The sequence below is a fragment of the Gymnoscopelus microlampas genome (genome assembly GCF_963454915.1).
Source record: "Gymnoscopelus microlampas genome assembly, chromosome: 5".
Classification (NCBI taxonomy): Eukaryota; Metazoa; Chordata; class Actinopteri; order Myctophiformes; family Myctophidae; genus Gymnoscopelus; species Gymnoscopelus microlampas.
In genome coordinates, this window is record NC_139942.1 from 35,394,173 (window position 1) to 35,406,554 (window position 12,382).

At 37.7% G+C, this 12,382-nt stretch overlaps 1 protein-coding gene across 1 annotated transcript in view; it reads right to left on the reverse strand.

Annotated features, from left to right (window-relative positions):
* Window positions 1-6,034: 6,034 nt before the first annotated feature.
* Window positions 6,035-12,382, reverse strand: part of pth1r (parathyroid hormone 1 receptor) — a 59,625-nt gene continuing 53,277 nt past the window's right edge. The window contains exons 11-13 of the mRNA XM_084057967.1: window positions 12,222-12,363; window positions 11,068-11,109; window positions 6,035-10,778 (exon numbers count right to left, since the gene is read on the reverse strand). Of these exons, the coding sequence (XP_083914093.1) occupies window positions 10,416-10,778; window positions 11,068-11,109; window positions 12,222-12,363 (547 nt within the window). The 3' untranslated portion in view covers window positions 6,035-10,415. The remainder of the gene's footprint in view (window positions 10,779-11,067; window positions 11,110-12,221; window positions 12,364-12,382) is intronic.

Here is a 12,382-nt window from a genome sequence, read left to right on the forward strand (position 1 = left end):
TCTTCTTTGAAATCATTTGTAGTTTGGGAGATATTTAACTTTAAGCGCCCAATGCATTGTCAATGCGGCCAATGGACATTTAAAGGCAGGCTTACAACTACATACTTACGCCTAGTAACCTCATTCATACTTTAAAATGTTCATCTTACTGTGGACATGTTTGCCTGAAAAGGAATCTTTGAAATGTTTAATAGTTTTAGAATAGTACTCCTTTAAAAGTTCAGAGATTTATAATGGAGGCGGATGGACGATTTTGGGACCTCAAAAAAATACTTTCACCTAGAAACTCAATTCACAGTTCAAAAATTCCACCTTACTGTGGACATGCATGCTTGAGATTTTTTCTTTGAAATCATTTGTAGTTTGGGAGATATTTAACTTTAAGCGCCCCATTGTCAATGCGGCCAATGGACATTTAAAGGCAGGATTACAGCTACATACTTACGCCTAGTAACCTCAATCATACTTTAAAATGTTCATCTTACTGTGGACATGTTTGCCTGAAAAGGAATCTTTGAAAAGTTTAACTTTCGTTTCGGTAGTGACACAAAAACGTTTCGGTAGTGACACAATGGTGAAAACAAAAATTACTCCACTACAAAGTACTACCAATCAACTCTAAATTGCCTGAAACGTATTCCTAACAGGTTTTTGGGGGGACGATTTTGGCCTCCACACTTAGTGATTTTTTCGGATTTACCTTTCGTTTCGGTAGTGACACAAAAACGTTTCGGTTGTGACACAATGGTGAAAACAAAAATTACTCCACTACAAAGTACTACCAGTCAACTCTAAATTGCCTGAAACGTACTCCTAACAGGTTTTTGGGCGGACGATTTTGGCCTCCACACTTAGTGATTTTTTCGGATTTAACTTTCGTTTCGGTAGTGACAAAAAAACGTTTCGGTAGTGACACAATGGTGAAAAAAAAATGACTCCACTACAAAGTACTACCAATCAACTCTAAATTGCCTGAAACGTACTCCTAACAGGTTCTTGGGGGGACGATTTCGGCCTCCACACTTCGTGATTTTTTCGGATTTAACTTTGGTTTCGGTAGTGACACAAAAGCGTTTCGGTAGTGACACAATGGTGTAAAAAAATTTTACTCCACTACAAAGTACTACCAATCAACTCTAAATTGCCTGAAACGTACTCCTAACAGGTTTTTTGGGGGACGATTTTGGCCTCCACACTTAGTGATTTTTTCGGATTTAACTTTCGTTTCGGTAGTGACACAAAAACGTTTCGGTAGTGACACAATGGTGAAAACAAAAATTACTTCACTACAAAGTACTACCAATCAACTCTAAATTGCCTGAAATGTACTCCTAACAGGTTTTTGGGGGGACGATTTTGGCCTCCACACTTAGTGATTTTTTCGGATTTAACTTTCGTTTCGGTAGTGACAAAAAACGTTTCGGTAGTGACACAATGGTGAAAAAAATGTTTTTCTCCTTTCCTGAACAATGGTCACCAGCGAGATGACTGTCCTTCAGTCAAACATGGTCACTTTTATCTGACTCTTGTGGTCTGTATCTAATCTTTCAGTGAACAGCCTGCAAGAGACCAGAGAAACTATGAACCATGGTGGAGCAGTGGATAGGATACAGGCCTTGCACACAGAAAGTTCTGAGTTCAAAACCAACAAGGAATATTTTCCAACTTTTACGTGGCTGTTTCACCTTTGCCTAACCTTTCAATGAAGAACATGCAAGTGAACAGAATTAGGATGAATTACAGTGGTGCAGTGATTGAGATACCGGGCTTATAACCAGAAGGTTGCTGGTTCAAATCCAACAAGGATTTTTTTTTTACTTTTACCTGACTCCTGCACCTTTATCTAATCTTTTAGTGAACAACACGCAAGTGAACAAAGTCAATAAGAATCACTGTGGTGCAGTGGTTAAGATACAGCGCTTACAACTGGAAGGTTCCCAGTTCAAATCTGACTTGGACATTTTTCCAACTTTTACCCGACTCTTGCACCTTCAAATCCCACACATGCTGATTTGCCATTTCCAGGATTTGATTTCCAGGATTTGAGTCTTGAGTCCCAAGACTCAAGACCCAAAAGAGTCTTGAGTCGAACCAATTACTCCCGCGGAGACATCAAATTTCTCTTTTGGGCCTTGAGTCCCAAGACATCAAATTTCTCTTTTGGGCCTTGAGTCCCAAGACTCAAGGCCCAAAAGAGAAATGTGATGTCTCCGCGGGAGTAATTGGTTCGACTCAAGACCCAAAAGAAGGTGAACTGACTGTAATGATTCGAAATGTCATATATAGAATAGAAACCCCATTCAAACTTTAAAATGTTCATCCTAATATGGCCATTTTTGCCTGAAAAGGGATCTTTGAAATGTTTCATTGTTTTAGAATAGTACTCCTTTAAAAGTTCAGAGATTTATAATGGAGGTCGATGGACGATTTTGGGACCTCAAAAAAACACTTTCACCTAGAAACTCCATTCACAGTTCAAAAATTCCACCTTACTGTGGACATGCATGCTTGAGATTTTCTTCTTTGAAATCATTTGTAGTTTGGGAGATATTTAACTTTAAGCGCCCAATGCATTGTCAATGCGGCCAATGGACATTTAAAGGCAGGCTTACAACTACATACTTACGCCTAGTAACCTCATTCATACTTTAAAATGTTCATCTTACTGTGGACATGTTTGCCTGGAAAGGAATCTTTGAAATGTTTAATAGTTTTAGAATAGTACTCCTTTAAAAGTTCAGAGATTTATAATGGAGGCGGATGGACGATTTTGGGACCTCAAAAAAATACTTTCACCTAGAAACTCAATTCACAGTTCAAACATTCCACCTTACTGTGGACATGCATGCTTGAGATTTTTTCTTTGAAATCATTTGTAGTTTGGGAGATATTTAACTTTAAGCGCCCCATTGTCAATGCGGCCAATGGACATTTAAAGGCAGGATTACAGCTACATACTTACGCCTAGTAACCTCAATCATACTTTAAAATGTTCATCTTACTGTGGACATGTTTGCCTGAAAAGGAATCTTTGAAAAGTTTAACTTTCGTTTCGGTAGTGACACAAAAACGTTTCGGTAGTGACACAATGGTGAAAACAAAAATGACTCCACTACAAAGTACTACCAATCAACTCTAAATTGCCTGAAACGTATTCCTAACAGGTTTTTGGGGGGACGATTTTGGCCTCCACACTTAGTGATTTTTTCGGATTTAACTTTCGTTTCGGTAGTGACAAAAAAACGTTTCGGTAGTGACACAATGGTGAAAAAAAAATGACTCCACTACAAAGTACTACCAATCAACTCTAAATTGCCTGAAACGTACTCCTAACAGGTTCTTGGGGGGACGATTTCGGCCTCCACACTTCGTGATTTTTTCGGATTTAACTTTGGTTTCGGTAGTGACACAAAAGCGTTTCGGTAGTGACACAATGGTGTAAAAAAATTTTACTCCACTACAAAGTACTACCAATCAACTCTAAATTGCCTGAAACGTACTCCTAACAGGTTTTTTGGGGGACGATTTTGGCCTCCACACTTAGTGATTTTTTCGGATTTAACTTTCGTTTCGGTAGTGACACAAAAACGTTTCGGTAGTGACACAATGGTGAAAACAAAAATTACTTCACTACAAAGTACTACCAATCAACTCTAAATTGCCTGAAATGTACTCCTAACAGGTTTTTGGGGGGACGATTTTGGCCTCCACACTTAGTGATTTTTTCGGATTTAACTTTCGTTTCGGTAGTGACAAAAAACGTTTCGGTAGTGACACAATGGTGAAAAAAAAAATTACTCCACTACAAAGTACTACCAGTCAACTCTAAATTGCCTGAAACGTACTCCTAACAGGTTTTTGGGCGGACGATTTTGGCCTCCACACTTAGTGATTTTTTCGGATTTAACTTTCGTTTCGGTAGTGACAAAAAAACGTTTCGGTAGTGACACAATGGTGAAAAAAAAATGACTCTACTACAAAGTACTACCAATCAACTCTAAATTGCCTGAAACGTACTCCTAACAGGTTCTTGGGGGGACGATTTCGGCCTCCACACTTCGTGATTTTTTCGGATTTAACTTTGGTTTCGGTAGTGACACAAAAGCGTTTCGGTAGTGACACAATGGTGTAAAAAAAAATTACTCCACTACAAAGTACTACCAATCAACTCTAAATTGCCTGAAACGTACTCCTAACAGGTTTTTTGGGGGACGATTTTGGCCTCCACACTTAGTGATTTTTTCGGATTTAACTTTCGTTTCGGTAGTGACACAAAAACGTTTCGGTAGTGACACAATGGTGAAAACAAAAATTACTCCACTACAAAGTACTACCAATCAACTCTAAATTGCCTGAAATGTACTCCTAACAGGTTTTTGGGGGGACGATTTTGGCCTCCACACTTAGTGATTTTTTCGGATTTAATAGTTTTAGAATTGTACTCCTTTAAAAGTTCAGAGATTTAGAATGGAGGTCGATGGACGAATTTGGGACCTAAAAAAAACACTTTCACCTTGAAACTCCATTCACAGATAAAAAATTCAGCCTTACTGTGGACATGCATGCTTGAGATTTTTTCTTTGAAATCATTTATAGTTTTGGAGATATTTAACTTTAAGCGCCCCATGCATTGTCAATGCGTCAAATGGACATTTAAAGGCAGGCTTACAACTACATACTTAAGCCTAGTAACCTCAATCACACTTTAAAATGTTCATCTTACTGGGGACATGTTTGCCTGAAAAGGAATCTTTGAAATGTTTAATAGTTTTAGAATTGTACTCCTTTAAAAGTTCAGATTTTTAGAATGGAGGTCGATGGACGAATTTGGGACCTCAAAAAAACACTTTCACCTAGAAACTCCATTCACAGATCAACAATTCCACCTTACTGTGGACATGCATGCTTGAGATCTTTTCTTTGAAATCATTTGTAGTTTGGGAGATATTTAACTTTAAGCGCCCAATGCATTGTCAATGCGGCAATGGACATTTAAAAGCAGGCCTACAACTACATACTTACGCCTAGTAACCTCATTCATACTTTAAAATGTTCATCTTACTGTGGACATGTTTGCCTGAAAAGGGATCTTTGAAATGTTTCATTGTTTTAGAATAGAACTCCTTTAAAAGTTCAGAGATTTATAATGGAGGTCGATGGAAGATTTTGGGACCTCAAAAAAACACTTAAACCTAGAAACTCCATTCACAGTTCAAATATTCCACCTTAGTGTGGACATGCATGCTTGAGATTTTTTCTTTGAAATAATTTGTAGTTTTGGAGATATTTCACTTTAAGCGCCCAATGCATTGTCAATGCGGCAATGGACATTTAAAGGCAGGCTTAAAACTACATACTTACGCATAGTAACCTCATTCATACTTTAAAATGTTCATCTTACTGTGGACATGTTTGCCTGAAAAGGAATCTTTGAAATGTTTAATAGTTTTAGAATTGTACTCCTTTAAAATTTCAGAGATTTATAATGGAGGTCGATGGACGATTTTGAGACCTCAAAAAAACACTTTCACCTAGAAACTCCATTCACAGTTCAAAAATTCCGCCTTACTGTGGACATGCATGCTTGAGATTTTTTCTTTTAGACAGGTTATTGATGGTTTTATTTAGACGGGTTAATGATGGTTATACACAGGATATTGATGGTTTTATTTAGACAGGTTAATGATGGTTATACACAGGATATTGATGGTGCTGCACTAGATGCTGTTGTGAGGACTGAAGTCTTTCTCTTGTATCGTTACAGCTGTAAAGCCAGAGGAAAAAGTAGAGGTGGAAACCGTCTCCGCGGAGGTGGAAGAGAAAGAAAAGAAAAAATCAAAGAAGAAAAAGAAAAAAGAAGAAGAAGAAGAAGAAGAAGAGGTGGTGGTGGAAGAGGAAGAAGAGGAGGCACCCAAAAAGAAAAAAGGAGGCAAGAAAAAGTGAACTGCTACAAAGTGAACTCCTTTTATGGACAACTTTTGCAAAAGGACATTTCATATTTTGCACTTGTGATTTTTCAGTATTTTTTCAAAAAAATATTTTTGTATATTGTATTTAAATAAATAAAATAAAAACATTTCAGCTAAAATGTATCTGAGAAATGTGTCTTTTATATATGGATTACTACCTAATTCAATTTCTGACCAGAAAAACAGCCAGCAAATTATAAATGTACAGTATAACACATTTATTGTCTTCCTTACAGTATACCGATGAACTTTAGAGATCAGAACACATCTTCATTTTTTTATTCCAAGTTTACATTTACATTACACTTACATCAACTTGCCTAAATCAATATGGCATGATAACAAGAAAAGACTTGTCTTGGCAAATCGTATCCACACATATTAAACATAATCATACGAAAGACCACTTTCTATTCCTCTGAGTACATTTCAATATGAGATAAATAAAGAAAATGAAACATATTTTATACTTCTATGAGAGGTATTTGTACAAAATAAACAATACAACGTTAGCTCTATTAAGATTGGCCTTATTATACACTCAGTTCCAAAACACAATCAATTTACATGATACAATCAGAACAAAATACTGTTATAGGATATTAAAGTGCTCAAATATGAATGTCAATACGTTTTATGAGGGAATCGCAATCAAGATGTTTATGTTCTGAAATGGTCTGCCCTCAGGTAATGAAAGATATTTATATACTGCCTGTGTTGCCTACATAACACTGACCTAAAATACCAAGCTTCCTTACCCAGTGCGAATGAGTGACAACTTGCCACTTGGAGAGTAAAATCTATAGCCTTAAGCGTAATGTATACTCCGTAGTATACATTACGGTTATTTTTGCAAGCGACAACCTCGCTCGAAAGAGTATATATTAAGCTTAACAGCTGAGCTCATACATTGTGTTCATCAACCTAGAAGACAGTGAGTAAAGCACATTATAACTATGGTTTTGTTCATTTTTGTTTACTGGCTACATGCGTCAAACTATTATTTCTATCTTGCTAGGGTTTTACACGTTGACGGTGGACAATAGATGTAAGGGAGGGCTATTCTCACAAATACATTTGCTATTGGGGCTAAAAGATATGTCCTTGAGCTGTATTCTTAAATGTATTACACAGTCCAGTTTATTCTAACAGGAGGAATGATATTTGAAAGTGAAGTAGGCAACATGTGATAATTGAGATTCCAATGACCTATTAGCAACTCAGTCAGTCTTTTCCTTTTCCACTATTGTGGGCTGCAGCAACTTGCAATTAGCGTTTCAGTCAAGTTGAGTCATGTCCCAATCACGGCCCCCAGTCCAAGTCCCCATGGAAATGTTCAAGTCCAGTCCAAGTCTAGGTCTTAAAATGCCAAAACACACTCCCCAGAATTCCTCTGATACTTAGTCAAAACGCCTACAGTCAGAAGCGGTTTTAGGTGCAGTGTGGTTCAAGTCTTTCTTGGTGGCAGTCTAATAGTGCCCAGTGGCTGATTCAGTGTGTAGAATCAATGTCTACATTGATAAACTCTGGGTAAGACAAGCCAATTATCTTTTCTAACATTTCTAAAAAGGTCAAAACAGTTTTTCTTTCTGCGAGAAAACTGCATGCAGGATGTCAAAGTTCCTTTAAATTGATTCTAATCAAAAACATGTCGGATTAGTTAGATCTGCATAACTTGTTTAATGTCACTTGTGCTATATTCACTAGTACAATACTGCTTCAACTGATAGTTATGAGCATTATGTCCTGCCTTTGCACAGTTTTATTACATGTTTGTGCAGAATTGGAGCAAGTGTTGTTAATGTCTACTGTAACTGTAGAGTTTGCATCTCTCTCCCAGACCATAATGGCCCCTATTCTGGCTGATTTCATTTCAACTATAGCAGTTCTAAGCAAACTGGCGGGTGGACTTCTACCTCAAAAGCTGAGTCCATTCCATTTCTCTTTTAACTTCATTTTGACAGTCAAAATCTTCTGGTGGATTTTGAATATGTAGGGTGACAGTACAGTGTTCTGAGAGGAACCCCACAGCTATCACATAACATCCAAACAGATCTGTCAACACATCACACAGTACAGTAAAATGTGGAAGTACAGTATTTAGCTGGTTGTTTAACAACAAAATACTAGTATAAATGAACAAAACAGAAACAACAACCTGGAGGTTAAGTATAATAAGAGAGACAGCTTGCCAGAAAATGATGGACATCATTTTGGCACACTTGTAATTATAGCATAATTGTGAGAAATCTATATTACTGATAATTAGTTGTCTGCAACATTTTGGTGACAGGTGGCCTCTCACTCAAGACACTTTTGAGTCTAAAGTCAATTACCATTTAAGTCTGAGTACTTAGTCAGTCAGTCAGTCAGTCAGTCAGTCATTCAGTCATTCAGTCATTTTCCTCTCCATGTAGGCTGAATGTCAATCCGGCACACAAGCTTACCAGCCATTTTCCTTTTTTATGATGCTGTTTAAACCTTTAGAATGTTGTGTCATTAGAAATATGAGTGAATATTAGCACTGCAAAATACTGTGCAACTCATTCTGCTGTTTCTTCTTTGGTATAAGAGGAATGTGCCCTAATCTGTAAACCATGAAATCAATACAATATCCACACTTTCTGAAATATTAGGAATAAATGCACATAGGACATAACATTTTAAGACTGGTGAATCACTTGAAAGACATATAGTATGTACAGAATCTGATACACGGTGTACCAAACATGCAGTTGCATGAAGGAATAAATTAAACAAAAGTTATTTTGGAATAAACTGAACAAAACAATTACTCTGGAATTGTTTCCGTAACACCGCTGTACATGCAGCACATGCCTAATCTGGGTTGTGATTAAGATACAGATTTTCACAGAACAGGTATTCAGTTGTTTTAGTGAACCCTTACACTCATGGACACGTGAAAACTGCAGATTACAAGCAGCACTTTACTGTGTTTAAGGTATTTTATAGAACGCTTCATTATATTTTTGATTGAAAGTTCTCCATTAACTGTCAATGAGTTCATCACTTTTACTGTAGACTATATACAGTACGGAACATTCCCAATAATCTGTAGCTAAAACTAAACAAAACAAAACAAAACAAAAAACACTTTCAGTAACTGTACATCAAAACATAGTTTGAATACATATCCATAAACATTAACACGTTTAGCTCACAACTAGAATGGATTTATCATCTTTGTAAACATTGTGACTTCTATTCATATGTATACATATCATATATACAAAAAAAGCAGCATAACACTGGACCATATGTAAAATATTTTGTGTGCTATTCTTTCATATTTACAAAGTCTCGCTTGGATCTTGTGGAATTTGAGAATTTCTTGCAATCCTCTTTAAGCAACATCCCATTGGAAAATAATATAAACATTTACTGTAACTTGTGTTTTTGAGTGCTTTCCCTTGAATGGTTAAGACAACGTGATACCATATCAGATTTTGTTACTGTAACACTATACCCCTATAGGGAAATAAGTTATAATACTGTTGGTTTAGAATGATATACATGTAGTATGTCACAGAATATTGTTATAGAAAACAGAAAATCTAATAATTAAAAATCATGAAATCCATAACCACTAAATGGGTGAATAGAGAATTTCTCTGAACGCCAAATACTATACAAACGTATGAAAATCATCTAATACAGTCGTAAGACCACCCTCCCATATGCCGGCCACACTAAAAGTACACCACTTCAACAATAATGCAATAATGGAGGACTTCAATTACCTGAGTCTTGTTCCCTTTTACACTGGATCTGAATTTAGTCCATGCAGAGGAATTGAAATGCCATACTACACAGAGAATTACAGTTTCATCCCAATGAAAAGCGGTTTGTACTGCAATAATGTACATGTAGCCTACTCTAAGTCAACTCACCTGACCTGATACACTGCAAACGTGCTGTTTCAATCTGAAGATGATGCGCTGCGTTCTGTTCAGCTACTGTTCAGCTCAGTGTACTCAACATCCACTCAGGGGATTAAGACAAAGAATTAACCCCTAGTCTGTCGAATAGACAAGGACTGAGCAAACTAAATAAAAAATACTTTGCCAGTGGAAAACAATTACGTGATGTCAGTCTATTTTCTGTTTTCACACATTCAGTATGGTAGGTAGTGGGTGAAAAGTTGATGGCAGTATTTGCTACAACAGAGAAGGTCATCATTGCCCCCCCAAATAAAGGTGTCTCACTTTAAACAGTGATGCACTCTTTTTTTGCCTTAGAGCCTCATCAGTCCAACATGTCCAGGCGTGATTCACAGGAGAGAAAAAAAACACAAATGGCAGTGATGACGGACATGTATGTAGTCGACTTCTTCGGAACAGAGAGAGATGACCTGACTGTCTGTTCCATATTGTATTCCATCTCGATGTCCTTCATATGGCGCCCTGTAGGCAGGTACAGAGGAGGTCACATGACTGTCTCCCTCTCCTCCTCCACCACAGGAGAAGGTTTCTCCTCCTCGGCAGGCCTTGTGTGGGTAGAGTGCTCCTCCTCTGGGATGTGGAGCTCCTGTCCCGATGAGGGGATTGAGTTCTCAGAAACGGAGCCATTCTTCACATACCCCGGGAGGTTCCGATGCCCATTAACAGGCACGGGTCCCAGCCGTGTGGTGAGGTGTACAGCCAGTGGGCCCCGGGCTGTGACGTTGGTCACACTGGTGTGTGACACCATAGGTCCATAGCTATACGTGTTACTGCCGCTCCGAGCCTTCCTTTTGAAGTCCAGAGCTAGTGTCCTCCTGCTCCAAGACTTCTTGATCTCTGCTTGGACCTTAGAGAATAGGACGAGTCATAGATGTGCATAATTATTGTTAATGTTTACTGTCTGTTAACTGTCTCTGATGACAATCATTGTCAGTGTGTTGTTATTCTTTGTTCACTTTTGACTGTCTTCTTTTTACGTGTGTACATACTATATGATCCTAGTAGGGCTTCAAATGTGCTTTGAAATACTTTTATGTAAGCAAGATGCTATAAAAAATATTTTGTAATATTTATTTTCAATATTATTATAACTGAAGACTATGCACAAATCACTAACGTAAAATAAAAGTTCTTACCTCCCCATTGCAGAAGCAGTAAATAATTGCGACGAATAAACCCTGGAAAACAAAAGAAATGTCAGTCATTTCAAAACATATGTGAATTCTGCTGTATCTGTAGTAGTGGTCATTGACTAGGGGCAGCATCCTCACTGCCCATGCTAGCTCATGCACTGTGGCAAAACACTAGCTAAGAAAGGTAACTGAAAACACCCGAATTTGTCCCCTTCCTCTCCAGCCACATTAACATAAATTTGGGCACTTAAGTATGTGCTTTTAGTACCCAAATTACAATAGGTGATACAGCTGCAATTTGCTTACACCCTTGCTGTATATCACACTGTTACTACAACATTTAATCAAGATTTGTGACATGACTTGTATATCTGGTGCATGATGCTGCCTAGTGACCCAAAATTCCCATCACTGGTCTACATACAGCACCATATTTGATTCCCACCCCATTTATAGTCTTTCTCTCTCACATGTTTTTTAGAGTTTCTTTAGTTAGCCAGGGCAGCACACTTTCACAGATGCAGGGTTCCTATTTCGAGCATGTCATTATAGGCAAAAGAATTCCAGAAATGTAAAGAAATGTCAAAGAAAAAGAAAAGACAAAGAAAAAACTAAATATAAATATATTTGAAATAGGGCTTAAGTCCATTCCAATCCAGCCCAACTTTATTTATAGAGCACATTTCAGGGACACAAATAAGAACAAAAAAACAGTAACACAAATAAGGATCATAAAACACAAATAAAGTCATAAAACAGAAAAAAGAACTCATAAAACTCAAAAACAAAGTAAAACCTTCAACCTGGTTTAAAAGCTAGAGGGAAAAAAATGGGTTTTAAGACTTTTTTAAAAACAGAGAGTTCGGAGATCAGCTCAACATGGGAGGGGAGCTCATTCCATAGTTTGGGGGCAGCAACAGAGAAGGCTCGATCCCCCTATGTCTAAGCCTCGTCCTGGGGACAACCAAAAGCAGCTTGCCTGCTGATCTCAATGACCTTGAGGGGACTTAATAATTTAAGCAGGTGATTTAAGTGGTTAAATCCTGGATAAGCTCTGTCAGGTTCATTGAAAACTTCAGGGAGAGAAATAAATGTGTGGACCACAGCATTGGGTTCATACTGTATGTCTGGCTCTGCTGCGGCACCGTTGGCCTTACCTGAAAGGAGTTGAACAGCATCTCATAGTGCATCTGGATCTGCCACGGTATTCCAGACACCTCTGTGTACGGCATACCCATGAACACGATATAGTGAACGCCAAATAGTGGCATCAGTACCAGTGTTGACTTTAAAAGTTTTCTGTAAGTTAAAAGAAAGA